We start from the raw sequence: 19,471 nt of genomic DNA on the forward strand, positions 1-19,471 counted from the left end.
TCCATAGTGGGTGCATTTGTGAATCCATAGAAGGGCTCTGAACAAGATAATGCTGTTAAAGCAAACTGCTTGGCTAGGAAATCCCTGATCCCCGGGAAACCATCTCAACAAAACCTCGCTTTTGTCCCAGATCAGTTAGGACTCCAACGCATTCATCCACTAGCTTAGAAGCAATTGTGTAAGACTGCAAGGCTCGTGAAGCTGCCTGAAGATAAGCCTCTTCTTAGACGTTCTCTACCTATTCTATTGGATGAATTTCTGCCTGGAAAATAGTAGGGTAGCATCCCTTATCGTATCGATTTCTTGAAGTTCGGCCCATAGATGACAGCTCCCGTTTTTTCGTCATCAAACCTCTGAGTCAGGGTCAATATATAGATTCTCTGCTTCTAAGAGTTCTATCCACAATATATACATCACGTTGTTGTAATACGGAATCTCCTTTAAGTTCTCTTATTACTTTCATATGCCCTGTCATGTATCCGCTCAGAAATATTTTGAAGTCTAAGTGCAGCAAGTGTTTCCTATTTCTCTATTAGAATAAGAAATACTTCTTCCCACTAAGGCACTAGGTGCATTAGCAGGGCACGTTCTCGTCGCACGCGTTATACCAATACAAATTAGTCGATGCAGTTTGCTTAGTTTTGTTATTGCTGTTCTTTGTGTGGTCTTCGGCCACCAAACTAAGGAAGCAGACTGTTGGCTTCACAATAGCATTAAATATTCAGTATACCCTTTTGGGAGATAGCCCCCGTGTGTTGACATGTGAAAGCGAAGAATAAGTTAAAGGAATCATAAGACCTAGGAAGTATTTTCATAAACACCTTGGACAGCAGAAGGGGACCTGCCAAGGATTCGGGAAATAACTTGGACAGCAGAAGAGGATCTGCAGAAGAGTTGGGGAAATGCAGAAGGAGGAGTACTTGATCTTGCAGAGTCATTAGTTTTATCAGCCTAAGTAGTACTATGGGAAAGAAGTAGTAAGAAATAGTAAAAAGTAGTAATAAATCGTAAATAGTGTTTCGAATTCTAGCGTCCAAATTTCAAAAATTGTAAATGACTTCTTGGAACACGGGAAATGAAAGCTTAATTTTCAAATATATAAATTTTATTTTTACTTACCTAAAGTATTGTGGCATATCTTAAAGTGATCAATGTACAGTACACTAATGTTGAGTACTTCTCTGTTTATTCCTATTGCTAAATCCAATTTAAGCGATATAATTCTATTCTTCAATTTACTTATGATAACATTACGTGCTGTTGCACTAGAACGTTGTAATAATATTGAAATATCATCCGAATTGAGATTTGTACCAAATTTTTCTTCTTGTGGCGCAATTAGTGTTTTGAAAAATTCATCATCATCAAATATGCTGGCAGATATACCTTTAACTGCTACTAAACCAATGCAGCATTTTAAAAATCGGTTACAATCTATATTTGATGAAGCTTTATTTACAGTTGTGGAGTCGTTAAGCTTTAGTCTTTTTGCTGAATAAGTATCAAAAGATTCTGAACTATTATCTTCTTCATTATTTCGATAAAATGATTGAAGTGTTTCATTAGTAGTGGATACAATTTCGTTTTCATTCTTCAATAAACTACTTTCGGTATTATTGAACAACAATGTTCTCAAAGAAAATTTGTCATTAACCACGTAAGAATATATCGAACATGGTTTTATTCGATCACCCAATTTCTCAGATAGTTTCGACCACACGGAATGTGTTTTTGGAACAAGAGACTTTATTTTTTCATCAGCAATTATTTCATCTTTGTGCATTAGCACAGCTTCAATAATGTGTAAATTATCAATGGTAGGTGGGCGTCCTGGAGGCATTTTTTAGTTTTAATATTGAGCTGAGAATAAGGTGGCTGTGAAAATAAAAATCGCGTTCAGATCAATGTGAAATATGCTCCCCAAAGTTTAAGCTAGATTGCAATATAGTTGCGTTATAAAATTCAAATTTCGTTATTGTCTTTTAATGTATTATAATACACAAGAACTAAATAAATAAATATACATATTTATAAAAATAAATATACTTTCAAATCAAATAAAAAAAAAATATTAGTGGGCATAGGAATAAATAAATAAAGAATATAATGAAATAAATACATAAGCGAATAAAGTATATAAATATATGAGAAATAAAAAAAATATAAAGTTAGAATTGGTTAGGTTGAACTGGCCGGTCTGTGAGGATCTCAAATAATTCGTAGTGTTACCAGAAGTTTACTCAACGACCAAGCTGAAAAACCCTATCAGAAACAAGGGCTCGTATCGTGTTATACGATCACGATGAAAAACCACTTTTACTCAAATGGTAAATATGACTCTGTTAAGCTTTTTATAAAAATGATAACAATTATGATCTAATAAGTACTTGCAGCCTATATTTCACGTATTACCTCAATACTGATCACCATTTCAATGCTAATGCGATATAAAAAATTTAGTTCGATCACGAATCGTATAATACGATACGGACCCTGGACCTATATTATAAAATAACTCTCTCCTCTTGGCAAAGAGTGTAAGTTCTAGGACCTATACTTCTTGCTGTTCTAGATCTCGTTACTGTTACACTCCTTATAGCTAAAGACTTGGCCGAGCGCAGGGCACGATCGAAGGACATGAGCACAAAACGAGCTCGAACGCTTCTTCCTCCAACCCGCATTTTCACTGCCATCACTGACTAGACCTAATTTAAAAACATGGCAGTCGCCCACCATGAGCCTACAGTCCCATATTTTCAAGGGTAAGAGTAACTTTGTTAGTCTGAGATTGTACGAGAGGCACAGAAACTTCATTTGTATAAAATATTACATCAATAAATAAAATAAAACATACGAGTAACAACAAATAATAATAAATAATAACTAAACATTTTGTTAATAAATATGTCCAACAAAAATTACAGAAAATGTAAACTAAATCCTAATTTTTAACTTCATAATCTTCATTCAATTAAAAATATATTGGCTTACATAAAAAGAGTTGAAGCAAACAAAAAACAGAATGTATAACTTACTTATATAGTAAAAATTGTTTCCCTACCTATTAAAATATAACTTGTATTCCACTTTCTGGTGTCCGCTATAAAATTTATTTAACTCACATATTATTTATTAAGAAATTACTCACTTACCTTTATCAACTTTCTATGCACTCCACAAAATAAACCGTACACTATTTTTACAAGTTAAAATACAGTAGAGAAACACAAACTGTTCCGACAACAAACCGTGCAACAATAAAGCCCTAAAGCCAAATGCTAGATTTGTGGTGGTAGTGTAAGTCAGTTTTAACGAAGATGCTTCGCTAACCCCATGTCAACTTAACGAAGCATCCATACAAAGCATTTAAAAAGAGGGACACGTTTTTTCTCCTCCGTAATCATTAGCAACTAATTAGCGCCAAAATATCAAGTAAACCGTATTTCTATTAGTTTACGCGAAAATGTTTTACGAGGGTACTTTAATAGTTTCATATAAAAGGAAGAAAAAAAGTAAAAAACGTTTCTTTTTGCAACTAATTAGCGGCAGAAACTAGCTAAGTCGCCTTTCGGCTAGTGAAGCGTAACTAACTTTTTTAAGAGGGTAGCTCGATAAGTTCACGTTAGGTTAACGAAGCAGTCAAAAATAAACAACTAAACATATTTGAAAAAAAAAATAAAATCTTTAGCAACTAATTAGCGGCAAAATGCCAACTAAGCCAAATTTCGTTAAGTAAAGTTTAGGAAGGATCAGCTGACTATCATAAAATTAGCGAAGTATAAAAAACACTTAAAAAACAGTGGCAGAATATCTATTTTTCAACTAATAAGCAACTAATTGTATTCTCAAGAAGACACACAAGTGATTTATATTTATTATAATCTTATTTAGTTTCTTATTAGTTGCAAAAAGTAACATGCTTCGCTATGTTGACATGAAGTTAGCGAAGCACCCTTGTTAAAACTTACACTTCACTGAACGGAAGGTGGCTTAGCCGACGTAAAGAAAATTTGTATCAATATTTTTTCAGTGCTTCGCTAGGTTAACTTATCGAAGCACCTTCGTAAAAACTTACTTACTTTTCATTGATCGAAATGTTACTTAGCTGATATTTTGCCGCTAATTTGTTGAAAAACGAAACATTTCTTGCTTACTATTGATGCTTATTTTTTTATATATGTTTGCACAAACTTATTCAGGAAATATAAACAAGTTGTTTGAAAAATAAATGCGCCATTTGCAAAATTACTCACTCAACTACACTCGTGTATCTATCACATAAACAGCACTCACTGGCGAACGCTTCTCTTGAAAATCTCCAAACATGTTTGTATGTGCTTACACGAGCATCTCCACTCTACCAAAAGCATAAGTTCACCTTATATAAGGCTCATTTCATTTGGCCAATTTTCCTGTATTAATGCCCAAGACTGGCAGCTACTCAAGTCCCAAAACCAATCCTTACATGCCAAAGAATCAGTCCCTGCACAAAAAATTGTTCGATTGATTCCTAAAGAAAGTGGGGTATACTGTATCAGTCGTGCATCCCTCATACTCTGGCAATTTTTTTTTTTTAATTAGGGTATGTGACGTGGAGATACGTCGTACTTTGTTTTTTACCAGGTACAGTACGCGCCTTTGAAAATTGGTGTTCAAATGTTATTAGTTGACATACTATTATTATTTTAAAATGGAATCTACAATTTTATGGCTTACGTCTTGCGGTGACGGATTGTATCTGCTTAGCTCATAAAACGCGTATGTAATGCATCTATATTGCTACTACAGACTGGGTACACTCACAAACATCAGAGTGACGATAAATTGCCGTTTAAATATTTTTGGTTTTGCATCAATAATCGAACTTTTTTCTGGTCACACTTTTGCTGGTACAATGAAATAAATTATGTAGGCTGTCTTTTTCCGATTTCGAATTCAAAACTCATTGCGTGCATATTGTACTAGCAATATAAGGAGTATTATTACATGTATGATAAAACGTATGACGTAGAATTATTCTTATTGCTTACAACTGCTTACACAATTCTTTCTGTGTAACTTTGCAAATACGTGTGTATACACGGCGCCCATAGAGCATTTTCTGTGTGTTGAAAATATATTCGTGTTGTCTCCACAATTTTCAATATAGGTATATCTATACTCTCATGAGCACAGATAACTGTTCGAGACATGCACACGAGCAAATAATCGAAAAGCAAAAGCATTCAACCTTCATCGTGTTCAACGAAGTGATTTGTAAGGTACAGCTGATACACTATTTTGCTCGGGCCAATATTAAATATTAGGGATGTAAAGAAATAAGTGAGTTAACCGAAACCGAAATTAGAATGGGAGCTCATTCGGAAATTGAAGTAGAGTTCAAGAGACACATATCAACACCTTTTCCAGCAGTATTTTCGAAATTATCAATGCATTATCGCTAATCCAAGAAATGTAATAAATCCATTCAAAGATATCAAAAACAAATTAAGGGAATAATCGTATCAATTATTTTATTAATTTGCTTTTTTCATTAAACATAAAACGTATTACTTCAATTGAGCTTTGATGAAATGAAAATTAGAATTGAGTGATTAATTAAAGTGATTAATCAAAGAATTTATGTTGTTGTTGTAGCGATAAGGACACTCCCCGAAGGCCCTGGGGAGTGTTATTGATGTTGATGGTCTTTTGCCGGATGCAGATCCGCTACGTTCCGGTACCAAGCCCGACCATCTCGGAAACGATTTGTTATGACCACATGAGACCTTCTTGGCCATAACGCCCTCCCACCCCCTAGATCCATGAGGAGTTCGTGGTTGCCAGAGCCCCGGCTGTTAATGAAAGAGGATTCGCCACGGATAGGTGAGGTTGACAATTGGGCATGGAGAAGCTATATTTTGCGCTGGCAACCTGAAAGGGTTGCGCTACACAACCCCTTGAATCTGGTATTTTAGTCGACAAGCATACCTACCGCCGGTATATTCTGACTCCCTAACCCGCTGGGGGATCAAAGAATTTATATTAATCGCACAGCCTAAAGTAAAATGTAAACACCAAAAAATAACAGCGAATAAACTTAGATCTCGTGAAACTTTATGAAAACCCTTTTATTTAATTCTCAGAAAAAAGAAAAAGAATTCATTGCAACTCTACATAGTTTGCATTGATTTCTTTAAAATTATATTTTGTCAGCAAAAGATCACGATCAATTAGATCTTCGTTGGAGTACCACAATGCATTTGCTGCTCTACCTATTGTAACTTGGGTTACTGGTACTGTAAGCGCTGCCTCTAATATGCCAGTAATGTCCGCATCAAAATTCGTATTCTTCCAATAGTCCAGAACATTTGTGTCAAGTGGAACCATCACTTTTGTCGATAACAAAGTAACCAATTTCTGTTTAAAGTTTCGTTGAGGCTCATCTATATCGTTAAGATTAGCAGATAAATTCATGATGCGCTGAGTTAATTTGTCATAAGCTTTTTTCGAAGTAGACGGCTCGTCTTCAGATTTAATTGTTTGTAACAATGGCGTGGAATTTTCAGAATCATTCACTGTTGTCATCAAGGTTTGAGTTTGATTATTGAATATTGTATGTATTATTTTATATTGTTTAATTAAATGCACCTGTTAAAAAGATTACAATTAATAATAAATAAATTTAAAAGTGAAAACATAGTAAATCTTTTCAACATTTTCAATTCTTGACGTTCGACATTTCTGTAAAGTCGTTTTATACACTGTCAGCTATAACACCAGAAAATCTGGCTGCTTTTTCGATACTTAGCAAAACAGTTATATTAAAACTACTCGGACGAGTAAATTTCAAATCCGCACCAAAATCAACTACTGAAAGAAATAAATGCACTAGGAATAAGTGTTCCATGCCGAAAGTCACAAACTAAAAGATTAAAATCGACTGCCAGAAATGTTAATAGTCAATATGGTCAAAAATCGTGATAGCCATGCACATTTTCCTCTCAGTTTTACCTCGGCCTTGCGTTTTTGCTCTTCGCTAAGCATTACCGAATTGCAAAAATTAAAACGTGGATCTAAATAGAGCGCAGCTAGACATTTTTCATCTTGTAGTAGTTCTTGTTTATATTTTTGCATCGATTGTATAAATAGACGAGCATACACTGAGGTTGGTAAAAGTTCTTCCAATTCAATTTCGCAACTCAACCAATCTCTATAAAAATCACCAAAAATATATTGTTCATTGTTCAATTGCTTATTTAGATCAACTAGCGGTTTTAATGATGTGAGAAGACCTGTTATAAAATTCCAATCCAATTTATTATCGAAGTTATCCATTTGTGTAGCGTAATCTTCCTCTAGATATATCTTATTATTTAGCAGAGATTCTAGCATTTTATATGTGGAAAGCCAATTCGTTGCATTATCTAATATAAGTCCATCAAATATTGTTTGCAATTCTTTTACCAAAATTCTATGTTGATTTATATTTGATTTTATTTCTGATAAAACTTCAAAAACAGTAAATTGTATAATGCTGTTAGCGCTTTTTACTTCATGGAACTCCGTAGTTAGGGCATTGAATAGTTCTTTTACATTGTTCATTTTGTTTCCGGATTTGCTGGCTTTTTCCTTTGTGTCTTCCTTATCATTGTCCTTGTCGTCTTTGGTTTTACCAACCCTAGAGGTGACCTCAGCCATGTAACAATATACTTGATCCTTGTTGACTTCATAGTTTTCGAGGCAATTCATTACTATGTCTTTTACATCAGTTGTTCTTTTATCCAACTGTACAATATCTATTAAAGTATTACGGAAAATTGTTAAAGTGGTGCAATTGCAGTTGAATGTGATATTTTGTGTCGTGTTTCTTTTTTTTTTTTTTTTTTTTTTTTTTGAAGTGGATAAAATGAATGGTATTTGTGAAAACTAAGGATCTACGGGGAAAGTTTGCAATAGTTATGTTATAGTTTTTTCACCTGATCACGTTTCGGCTTTGCTAGTGCCTCAGACCGTTAGGCGTTTAAGTGCCAAAAAAATATGATCACGAGCATGGGTTTATAAGGTTACGAAAATAATGGAGAAACAATACCAAACCATTCCATACTGTATAAATTTATATGAAACTATCTTATACTGTTGCCGAAATTAAGCCCTAAAGATCCCGAGATGTTAACAAAACTATCCTGAAAGAATCCCAATTGTTTATTTTTGAGTAAAAACTTAAAGCATCCAAACTTAAAAAAATTCATCTAAGAATCATACTTGCCAACAAACGCTACTTTGTACAGAGTAGGCAATTGAAAAGAACAGTCCCTCTCCGCAAACAAAGATCAAGATCTACAAGTCGCTTGTTGTGCCCGTCCTGCTATATAGTGTAGAAACATTGACCATGACATCATCAGATAAGGCGGCTCTGAGAGTGTCCGAGAGAAGAGCTCTTCGTGAGTTTTATGGGCATGAACGCGTCGGTGACGGAGAGTACCGATAACATTTAATGATGAGGTGTACGAGCTTAATGAAACACCAACATAGTGCAGCGGATTACAACACAGCGGTCACGGTGGCTAGGTCATGTTATGCGCATGAAAGATGATGTTTCGGCCAAACAAGTATTCTTATCAGAACACGCTTATGGAAGCAGAGAAAGAGGGCGGCCCCCACTCCGCTGGAAGGACTACATCGACAAATACATTGGTGTGACCAATGAGCGCCAATAAGGCCAATAATACAAACGCAGAGTCATTACTTGATGAGGTGAATCCGTTTTCTGACTTCGTGACGTTGAGCAACACCATCAGCTCAGTCAGAATTTAGAAGGACCTCTCCGAGCCGTTCGAAACTAAACGAGGTTTCAGACAGGGTGACCCTCCTATCGTGCGATTTCTTTAATTTGATGCTGTAGAAAATTATACTAGCTGCAGAACTTAACCGCACTGTAACAATATACTATAAAAGCGGGCAATTACTGGCATATGCTGATGACATTGATATCATCGGCCTAAACACCCGCGCTGTTAGTTCTGCTTACTCCAAAAGAAGCGGTAAAGATGGGTTTGATGGTGAATGAGGACAAAACGAAGTACCTGCTGTCGTCCAGCAAAGAGTCAGCGCATACGCGCCTTGGCAACCACGCTACTGTTGGCAGCCATAATTTCGAAATAGTAAAAGACTTCGTTTATTTGGGAACCAGCATCAACACTAGCAACATCAGCACTGAAATCCAGCGAATAATCAATCTTGCCAATAAATGCTACTTTGGACTAGGTAGACAATTGAAAAGTAAAGTCCTCTCTCGGCGAACGAAAATCATACTCTACAAGTCACTTATCGTACCCGTCCTGCTATATGGGGCAGAAGCATGGACCATGACAACAGCAGATGAAGCGGCTTTGGGAGTGTTCGAAAAGTTCTTCGAAAGATTTATGGACATCTACGCGTTGGCGATGTCGAATACCGAAGAAGATTTAATGATGAGCTGTACGAGCTATACGCAGACATTAACATAGTCCAGCGAATTAAAACGCAGCGGCTGCGCTGGCTAGGCCATGTTATGCGAATGAAAGAATCCGGCCAAGAAAGTGTTTCTATCGCAACCCGCCTATGGAAGCAGAGGTAGAGAGCGGCCCTCACTCCGTTGGAAGGACCAGGTGGAAAACGATTTGAACTCCCTTCGTGTGACCAATTGGCGCCGGTTGGCGGAGCGAAGGAGCGACTGGCGCGCCTTGTTGGACGGCCATAACCGTTTAGACGGTTAAGCGCCAATTAAGTAAGTAAGTAACCTTTCCAACATGTCAAGTGAGCGCAGCGACAGAAATTCAGTAAAGCCTGTACTCAATAAGTTCCAGTTTGTACTTCAAGCAGTAAACATTTGATGCGTGATTTCTATGCTCAAACGTCTCCAAGTAAACAAATACTACTAAAAGAAAAGTTCCATCTCTATTCGAAGCTCTATTCGCGATTTCAGTAGTCTTGAGTTCACTATGAATCATGGCGGAACGATACAAGGTGGCAGCATGGGACAGCTGATTATACACTTTTTTTATTTGATTTGATACATCAACTTCCGACGCAGTAAGATTTTGACATTTGTCCATCGAATTTACAAAAACAAAGTACATGGAATTTTTATTTATGTTTGTATGTATGTCACCATGCTGCCACCTTGTATCGTTCCGCCATGCTATGAATGATATTTCCACATCATTCATAGCATGGCGGAAAATAAATATGTCATTACATACTGATGCCGACGGCACCTAATTTAAAAATTGGTAATAAGAACAATGTAGACAATTATTGACCGATCTCAAAAATATCAAAAGCCTCAAAACTTTTCTCATGTGTTGTAAAACAAAATGTTTTCTTCTCAACAAAACGGAACGATCTAAAATCAATAGTATTTCTGCGCGGAACACTGGTTGGGTCCAACACCGGCTATACGAAATGTATTACTGCGCAGAGCAACCTTCTGCAGTGGGAAAAAAATTAGTGTGGAAAAAAATATGAAAAATACGCGACCAATTTTCGTAGGACTTTTTCCACTCACATTGAGGTATTGAGGATTGAGCTTTTGTCAAATTATGCGGGCTCCAAAGCGGACAAATTTTTTTCACAGCTAAATGTGCATGCAATATCTTATTGATGCTCGTCATACTAATGCCCAGGGATGCCTCAATCACACGATAAGTCGTATGACGATCTTGCAATATAGGTTCGCGCACATTGTCAATGTTTTGTTGCACAACAACTGATATTGGACGACCTTCACGACTTTCGTCCCTGAGCGAACGGCGGGCACGATGGAATTCGTTAACTATACCAACGTTTCACAGTGGCAAAGGATGGGGCTTCATCACCAAAAGTGGAAGTAAGTTGTTCAAAGCACTCCTGTTCTGATAATCCACGTCGAAAGTCGTAAAAAATCATCGCACGAAAATGTTCACGAGTTAATTCCATTTTTTCGCTGAGATACAATTTTTGAGTTACTGTAAACAACACAAGTTGTGCTCAAATGTCAAAATTTTCTGAAGAAGGTTAGGCTTAAAAACGTCAAACTTTCAATTGAAAACGTCAAATGGCACCGGCAAACAATTAGTGTTGCCAAGGCTCAAAATATAAATAGCAATCCTCGTAGGAGTAAAATCTTTCAATACCGCTTTTGAATAATTGATACAGAAGTCAAAACAACAGATTTAGGTCAGGGCCGTTTCCTGGAAACGAAAAAACATTGTTTACAATGCAATGAACAATCAACTGTAGTTCGAGGCCATTTCTTGCTACAGGAAATGCTGATGAAATAATGAGACGCATGAGAGAGTGAGAGTAGAAGTTTTCTTAAGAGTTGGATGCTAGGTACTTGACAAACGATATTTTCTTCAGCCTTTTTTTATGCGGACTTTTCATTTATTTTTTTAATGTGGATACTAAGAGTATTGAGTTGAGTTTATGTTTTGTTTGACAACTGTCAATAATATTATTTATTTGAAAGAATAATTTCAAACTTTCGCGACTTTAAACAAAGTTTAAAAAAAAGGTAACCTTGATTTATACCATAAATTTGAGACTTTTGCGGGACAAATTGAGGCTATAATGTAATAATATTCATTTTTACTTACCTAAAGTATTGTGGCATATCATGAAGTGATCAATGTACAGTACACTAATGTTGAGTACTTTATTATTCATTCCCGTTGCTAAATCCAATTTAAGCGATATAATTCTATTCTTCAATTTACTTATGATAACATCACGTGCTGTTGCACTAGAACGTTGCAATAATGTTGATATATCATCCGAATTGAGATTTGTACCGAATTTTTCTTCTTGTGGCGCAATTAGTGTTTTGAAAAATTCATCGTCATCAAATATGCTGGCAGATATACCTTTAACTGCTACTAAACCAATGCAGCATTTTAAAAATCGGTTAAAATCTATATTTGTTGAAACATTATTTGATGTCGCAGTGTCGTTTAACTTTAGTCTTTTTTCTGAATAAGAATCTAAAGATTCCCAACTATTATCTTCTTCATTATTCGCCATGCAATTTATATTTGCTGTAGCGTCCGCCGTCTCATCTTGATATTTACGTTTTTTAGTTTCCAATTGTGTATTATGTACTAAAAGGAAATGTCGTTTTATATTTGCAATGGATAAACCACTTAAATATTTGCCACAAACAAGACATTCCATTCTTTTAAGTTCTTTATGTTTTATAAATTTTTCCGAATCTTTAAGTTCTAGAAGCCTTTTAGCATAAAGTGTTTCACTGGATTCACTTTGCTTAATTTTTAGCTCTTTTAGGTATATTTCATTTATATTATTATAATCAGGCTCCACCACTTCGCCCTTCTCATTGAATTTCCTTCTTCTACGCCCAAAAGGTATATCCATTCGATGCATTAGTCTGTAATGTCGTTTCATATTATGCGCATTCACCCCAGATAATTTCTTTCCACATGTTAGACATTCAATTTCTTTATTTTCTTTGCGTACTTTATAAAAGCTATTTTCCATTTTAAACGCTTCGCTTGGTGTAGATTCGGTGTGCAGAGTAGAGTGTTATTAAATTCTAGTTAGGTACTGTTTATTTATCAAAAAAATCACTTTTATCACTTTAAAATGTAAAAACCTGCTTTTTTATGTTTTCAAATACATATTTGCACAAATAATTCATGAAAAACCAAGAAATAGTTCGTAAAAAACACGTGTGTCATTTGTTAAATTACTCACTCAACTACAATTCTGTATCTATCCAGAGTGCTCACCGATGTACGATTCTCTTCAAAAACTACGTACAGCTTTATATATGCATACACGAAAACTCTGCTCTTTTTATATACACATGATAGATATGTAAGTATACCCACCAAAAAAATAGAACTTTGTATAAGATGATAGTAAGGCTTATTTGATTTGCCAAACACTTGAAAATGTAGTATGTATTTCCAAATCCGCCTATGGAAGCAGAGGAAGAGGGCGGCGCTACTCCGCTGGAAGAGCCAGGTGGAAACCGATTTAAACTACCGCTTGTCAGTTACGACTATTTTGTGGCAGCAAACAAATCCCACTCCCGGGAGAAAAGGCTTTCAAGAGATTTACAAGGTATAATCGAAATTAAATAAATTATAAATTAAAAATTGCTTCAAATAAATGTTTTCATACATTTAAAGCAATAACGGCAACGCTTAATTCGTACAAATAGACAACAGTGGTTAATTCTTTGTGGTTCTATAAATAGAACAAAATCAAAAACAATACCAGTTTCTTTGAAACCGCCTTACCAACAAGCATAACTTTAACTTATGATTACATACAAAGTATGTACTGTGCAAAAAGAATAAAATATGCAAGCAAGGCAATTGGGATAAAGTTTACAACAACTAAGGCATGACGTAGAAGTGCGGGTTCAAATCCCACTCCCGGGGGAAAAGGCTTTGAAGAGATTTGCAAGGTATAATCGAAACAGCTGTCGCCTTGTCCGTCCTGATGTCACGTTGTTAATTTTTTCCCAAATTATTAAATAAATAATAAAAAAATTTAACTGGCTCTCCTGATCCTAAATGTCAAAAAACCTCAAGAGATAACTGTTAAAGCTATAAATGGAAACAAAGTATAACTTAAACCGCCGTCTCAAATACTCTCAACCCAACACACCACGGCGGCCGCAAATTGAATGAAAATTTAATGAAAGAATTTGTTGAAAGACATATTATAAAATTGATAGCTACGCAGTGGAACGCGTCAAGTTACTTAACTTTTCACTGATTTGAATGAAATGTGTAGCCAAACAAAATTTTTTTTGACCATCTTTAGTTATTCACTTATCTATAACAATTTTTTTACAAGCTCATGGTCACATACATAAATTAAAAAGCCAAGCCTATAAACTATCACAATTCTTGCTTTCTCTATGCCATGCTGTCAATTAAGTGCGAGAAAGAAGTGTAAACAAAAGTCAGCTGCTTAGCTGATTGTGAAAACGAAAATGTCAAATGAAGCTATCTGATAGACTGCTTTACTCCAGTTAAATTCTAATTTATGGCGATTTCTTTTCTTATGTTGCATTCATTTTGCATAATGGCAGGTCTGCTATAATTCTTTGTTTTAATCAGCCCATTTTAACACGGTGACTCGTTCGTTTTAAAAAATTATGCACTGCAATCCTACAAAAGTGCAGCATACTCTACCCTTCTCAAAACGAAATGGTAGCCGATTGGCAGGTTGGTGTAATGTTTTAAATAACATTTTTTAACAGTAATTTTTATTGATCTTAATTAGGTGCACTTTTGTATATAAATTGACTGTCGCTTGTAATATACATACACAAAATGTTTCGACAGCAGAACTGTGGCAAAGTGGTTAGTTTTAAGTTCTGTTTTGCGATGAAAAATCCAATATTTTTACTGTGGGCATGGACGAACTTATGTAATGTCAGCACCTTTCATGGTAACATTTTCAATTGGAAAATACTATTAGCTAGGTGAAAACGGCCTTAGGCACAAATGAGTTGGCACATTGCGTTAATAGTTGGCCGTGGCCTTGACTTACATATAAAGAAAACCTTACTTATATTGATGCAAGATTTGGTTTCAAAAAATGTTTTGGAATTAGTAAATGTATTTTATGAGTAAGCAGCGCTGCTATCGTATTCCTTATTGCTTACAAACCGCTTATGCAATTTTTTCTTGGGTACATATTTACATATACAAGCCACCCCAGCATTAAATTTGTGCTGAAAATGTATTCGTGTGGTATTGACTTTTTTTCAATATACATATTACTCTCATGAGCACAGAAAAAACAAATCGAGGCATGCATGCACACGAGCAAATAATCGAAAAGCAAAAGTATATAAACTACTTCGTGCTTAAATAAGTAATTTGTGGTGCGCTATTTTGCTCGCCTCACCATTTCATACTAAGGATGCAACGGAAATGAGTTTACCGGCACCGAAACTTACAAATTGGCTTTATCGGAATTGAATTCGAAACCAAACTCGGAAGTGGAAGCAGGGTACTTATTTAGTACAAATGTAATATATTACACGAGCCGGACCCGTGCTCGTCTTGCGCAACCAATATAAAAGTATCTTATCTAATATCAACACAAATCAGCTGTTCTGTCAATCAATTAAAACTTACAGCTTCACTTCGTTTTGTAACGTCGTCGCGTCAATTTCGTTTTTCCCCACAACTCAACCGCGTGCTATAAAAGGACGCTATTCATGTGGTTAGACTATAAAATGGCGGATAGTGCGAGAATCGAAATGACAAAAAATTTAATTAAAAACTTTTGAAAAACAAAAGATTATCGTACTTGGAGTATACCATTAAATCGGAATGTATCTAAATATATAATATCCTCAATTACGCAGAAATCTACGCACATGGTTCTGGCCTTAGTGTATTACCTGTGTATTAGTGGAGCAACTGTACAGCAATCTAAAGACAGCAAACTTCTGAGAAAGATTTCACAAAATAAGAATTTATTATGGCGTTATAGCTACCTTTCTGAAGTTGGCAAGACAACTTTTATGAGGAAAAAAATTACCTATTCGAAAAATTGCCGTGAATTTGCCGTAATTTATCCGTGAAACAAAAAAATTTGACGGGGCCATATTTTAGAAAATACAGAGTGGCACGTCAACTTCACGTGAAGTTAGGGTGCCACCCTCAGAAAACCACCTTAGAGACATGCTAGGAAAATAATCTTGCACACGAATTTGCCGTAGATAAGTGGTATATTTTATAATTTCGAAAAAAAAAAATTTACTTTTTTTTATCGTGCACCGCCAACTTCACGTGAAGTTAGCGTGCCACCTTTCGAAAACCACCTTAGACACCAGATAGGAAAATAATTCTTGCACACGAATTTGCGGCAAATTTCCCGTAGATGAGTAGCATATTTTATAAATTCCAAAAAAAAAAAAAATCAAATTGTTTTTATGGTGCACCGCCAAATTCATGTGAAGTTAGCTGGACACCAGATAGGAGAATAATTCTTGCACACGAATTTGCCGCAAATTTCCCGTAGATGAGTAGCATATTTTATAAATTCAAAAAAAAAAAAAAATCTAATTGTTTTTATGGTGCACCGCCAACTTCATGTGAAGTTAGCTGGACACCAGATAGGAGAATAATTCTTGCACACGAATTTGCCGCAAATTTCCCGTAGATGAGTAGCATATTTTATAAATTCCAAAAAAAAAAAAATCAAATTGTTTTTATGGTGCACCGCCAACTTCATGTGAAGTTAGCTGGACACCAGATAGGAGAATAATTCTTGCACACGAATTTGCCGCAAATTTCCCGTAGATGAGTAGCATATTTTATAAATTCCAAAAAAAAAATTCAAATTTTTTTATGGTGCACCGCCAACTTCATGTGAAGTTAGCGTGCCACCTTTCGAAAACCACCTTAGACACCAGATAGGAGAATAATTCTTGCACACGAATTTGCGGCAAATTTCCCGTAGATAAGTGGCATATTTTATAAATTCCAAAAAAAAAAAATTAAATTTTTTTTATGGTGCACCGCCAACTTCATGTGAAGTTAGCGTGCCACCTTTCGAAAACCACCTTAGACACCAGATAGGAGAATAATTCTTGCACACGAATTTGCCGCAAATTTCCTGTAGATAAGTGGCATATTTTATAAATTCCAAAAAAAAATCAATTTTTTTTTATGGTGCACTGCCAACTTCATGTGAAGTTAACGTGCCACCTTTCGAAAACCACCTTAGACACCAGATAGGAAAATAATTCTTGCACACGAATTTGCCGCAAACTTCCCGTAGATGAGTAGCATATTTTATAAATTCCAAAAAAAATTCAAATTTTTTTTATGGTGCACTGCCAACTTCATGTGAAGTTAACGTGCCACCTTTCGAAAACCACCTTACGACACCAGATAAGAAAATAATTCTTGCACACGAATTTGCGGCAAATTTCCCGTAGATAAGTGGTTCATGTGAAGTTAGCGTGCCACCTTTCGAAAACCACCTTAGACACCAGATAGGAAAATAATTCTTGCACACGAATTTGCCGCAAATTTCCCGTAGATAAGTGGCATATTTTATAAATTCCAAAAAAAAAAAAATTTTTTTTATGGTGCACCGCCAACTTCATGTGAAGTTAGCGTGCCACCTTTCGAAAACCCCCTTAGACACCAGATAGGAAAATAATTCATGCACACGAATTTGCCGCAAATTTCCCGTAAAGAAGTGTCATATCTTATAAATTCCCAAAAAAAAATTTTAATTTTAGATAAGTGGCATATTTTATAAATTCCAAAAAAAAATTCAAATTTTTTATGGTGCACCGCCAACTTCATGTGAAGTTAGCGTGCCACCTTTCGAAAACCCCCTTAGACACCAGATAGGAAAATAATTCATGCACACGAATTTGCCGCAAATTTCCCGTAGATAAGTGGCATATTTTATAAATTCCAAAAAAAAAAAATTTTTTTTATGGTGCACCGCCAACTTCATGTGAAGTTAGCGTGCCACCTTTCGAAAACCCCCTTAGACACCAGATAGGAAAATAATTCTTGCACACGAATTTGCCGCAAATTTCCCGTAGATGAGTAGCATATTTTATAAATTCCAAAAAAAATTCAAATTTTTTTTATGGTGCACCGCCAACTTCATGTGAAGTTAGCGTGCCACCTTTCGAAAACCACCTTACGACACAAGATAAGAAAATAATTCTTGCACACGAATTTGCGGCAAATTTCCCGTAGATAAGTGGCATATTTTATAAATTCAAAAAAAAAAATCAAATTTTTTTTATGGTTCACCGCCAACTTCATGTGAAGTTAACGTGCCACCTTTCGAAAACCACCTTAGACACCAGATAGGAAAATATTTCTTGCACACGAATTTGCCGCAAATTTCCCGCAAATAAGTGGCATATCTTATAAATTCCAAAAACAAAATTAAAATTTTTTTTATGGTGCACCGCCAACTTCATGTGAAGTTAGCGTGCCACCTTTCGAAAACCACCTTAGACACCAGATAGGAGAATATTTCTTGCACACGAATTTGCCGCAAATTTCCCGTAAATAAGTGGCATATCTTATAAATTCCAAAAAAAAAATTCAAATTTTTTATGGTGCACCGCCAACTTCATGTGAAGTTAGCGTGCCACCTTTCGAAAACCCCCTTAGACACCAGATAGGAAAATAATTCATGCACACGAATTTGCCGCAAATTTTCCGTAAAGAAGTGGCATATTTTATAAATTCCCAAAAAAAATTTTAATTTTAGATAAGTGGCATATTTTATAAATTCCAAAAAAAAATTCAAATTTTTTTTATGGTGCACCGCTAACTTCATGTGAAGTTAGCGTGCCACCTTTCGAAAACCACCTTAGACACCAGATAGGAAAACATTTCTTGCACACGAATTTGCCGCAAATTTCCCGTAAATAAGTGGCATATCTTATAAATTCCAAAAAAAAAATTAAAAATTTTTTTATTGGGCACCGCCAACTTCATGTGAAGTTAGCGTGCCATCTTTCGAAAACCACCTTAGACACCAGATATGCAAATAATTCTTTCACACAAAATTTGCCGCAAATTTCCCGTAGATAAGTGGCATATTTTATAAATTCCAAAAAAAAATTCAAATTTTTTTTATGGTGCACCGCCAACTTCATGTGAAGTTAGCGTGCCACCTTTCGAAAACCACCTTAGACACCAGATAGGAAAATAATTCTTTCACACGAATTTGCCGCAAATTTCCCGTAGATTAGTGGCATATTTTATAAATTCCAAAACTTTTTTTATAGTGCACCGCCAACTTCATGTGAAGTTAACGTGCCACCTTTCAAAAACCACCTTAGACACCAGATAGGAAAATAATTCTTGCACACGAATTTGCCGCAAATTTCCCGTAAATAAGTGGCATATCTTATAAATTCCAAAAAAAAAATTAAAATTTTTTTTATGGTGCACCGCCAACTTCATGTGAAGTTAGCGTGCCATCTTTCGAAAACCACCTTAGACACCAGATATGAAAATAATTCTTTCACACGAATTTGCCGCAAATTTCCCGTAAATAAGTGGCATATCTTATAAATTCCAAAAAAAAAAATTTAAAATTTTTTTATGGTGCACCGCCAACTTCATGTGAAGTTAGCGTGCCATCTTTCGAAAACCACCTTAGACACCAGATATGAAAATAATTCTTTCACACGAATTTGCCGCAAATTTCCCGTAGATAAGTGGCATATTTTATAAATTTCAAAAAAAAAAAATCAAATTTTTTTTATGGCGCACCGCCAACTTCATGTGAAGTTAGCGTGCCACCTTTCGAAAACCACCTTAGACACCAGATATGAAAATAATTCTTTCACACGAATTTGCCGCAAATTTCCCGTAAATAAGTGGCATATCTTATAAATTCCAAAAAAAAAAATTTTAATTTTTTTATGGTGCACCGCCAACTTCATGTGAAGTTAGGGTGCCATCTTTCGAAAACCACCTTAGAC

At 35.5% G+C, this 19,471-nt stretch overlaps 2 protein-coding genes across 18 annotated transcripts in view; both read right to left on the reverse strand.

Moving 5' to 3' along the window:
* KrT95D (phosphofurin acidic cluster sorting protein KrT95D) overlaps positions 1-19,471 on the reverse strand; it is a 298,169-nt gene that overhangs the window by 207,819 nt on the left and 70,879 nt on the right. The window contains exon 1 of one of the 14 annotated variants that reach the window (XM_067761118.1): positions 11,598-11,741. The exons of the other annotated variants lie outside the window; for them this stretch is intronic. Within the exon in view, the coding sequence (XP_067617219.1) occupies positions 11,598-11,614 (17 nt within the window). The 5' untranslated portion in view covers positions 11,615-11,741. Of the gene's footprint in view, positions 1-11,597; positions 11,742-19,471 lie in introns of those variants that run through there. 14 annotated transcript variants of the gene reach the window in all.
* LOC137237465 (uncharacterized) overlaps positions 1-19,471 on the reverse strand; it is a 45,595-nt gene that overhangs the window by 2,292 nt on the left and 23,832 nt on the right. The window contains exons 1-2 of one of the 4 annotated variants that reach the window (XM_067761123.1): positions 4,080-6,086; positions 1,120-1,875 (exon numbers count right to left, since the gene is read on the reverse strand). In XM_067761123.1, coding sequence (XP_067617224.1) covers positions 1,120-1,840 — 721 coding nt within the window. In that variant the 5' untranslated portion in view covers positions 1,841-1,875; positions 4,080-6,086. The other 3 variants (XM_067761121.1, XM_067761124.1, XM_067761122.1) reach the window with 3 other exon arrangements.

The sequence above is a fragment of the Eurosta solidaginis genome, chromosome 1 (assembly GCF_040869045.1).
Source record: "Eurosta solidaginis isolate ZX-2024a chromosome 1, ASM4086904v1, whole genome shotgun sequence".
NCBI classification, from domain to species: Eukaryota; Metazoa; Arthropoda; class Insecta; order Diptera; family Tephritidae; genus Eurosta; species Eurosta solidaginis.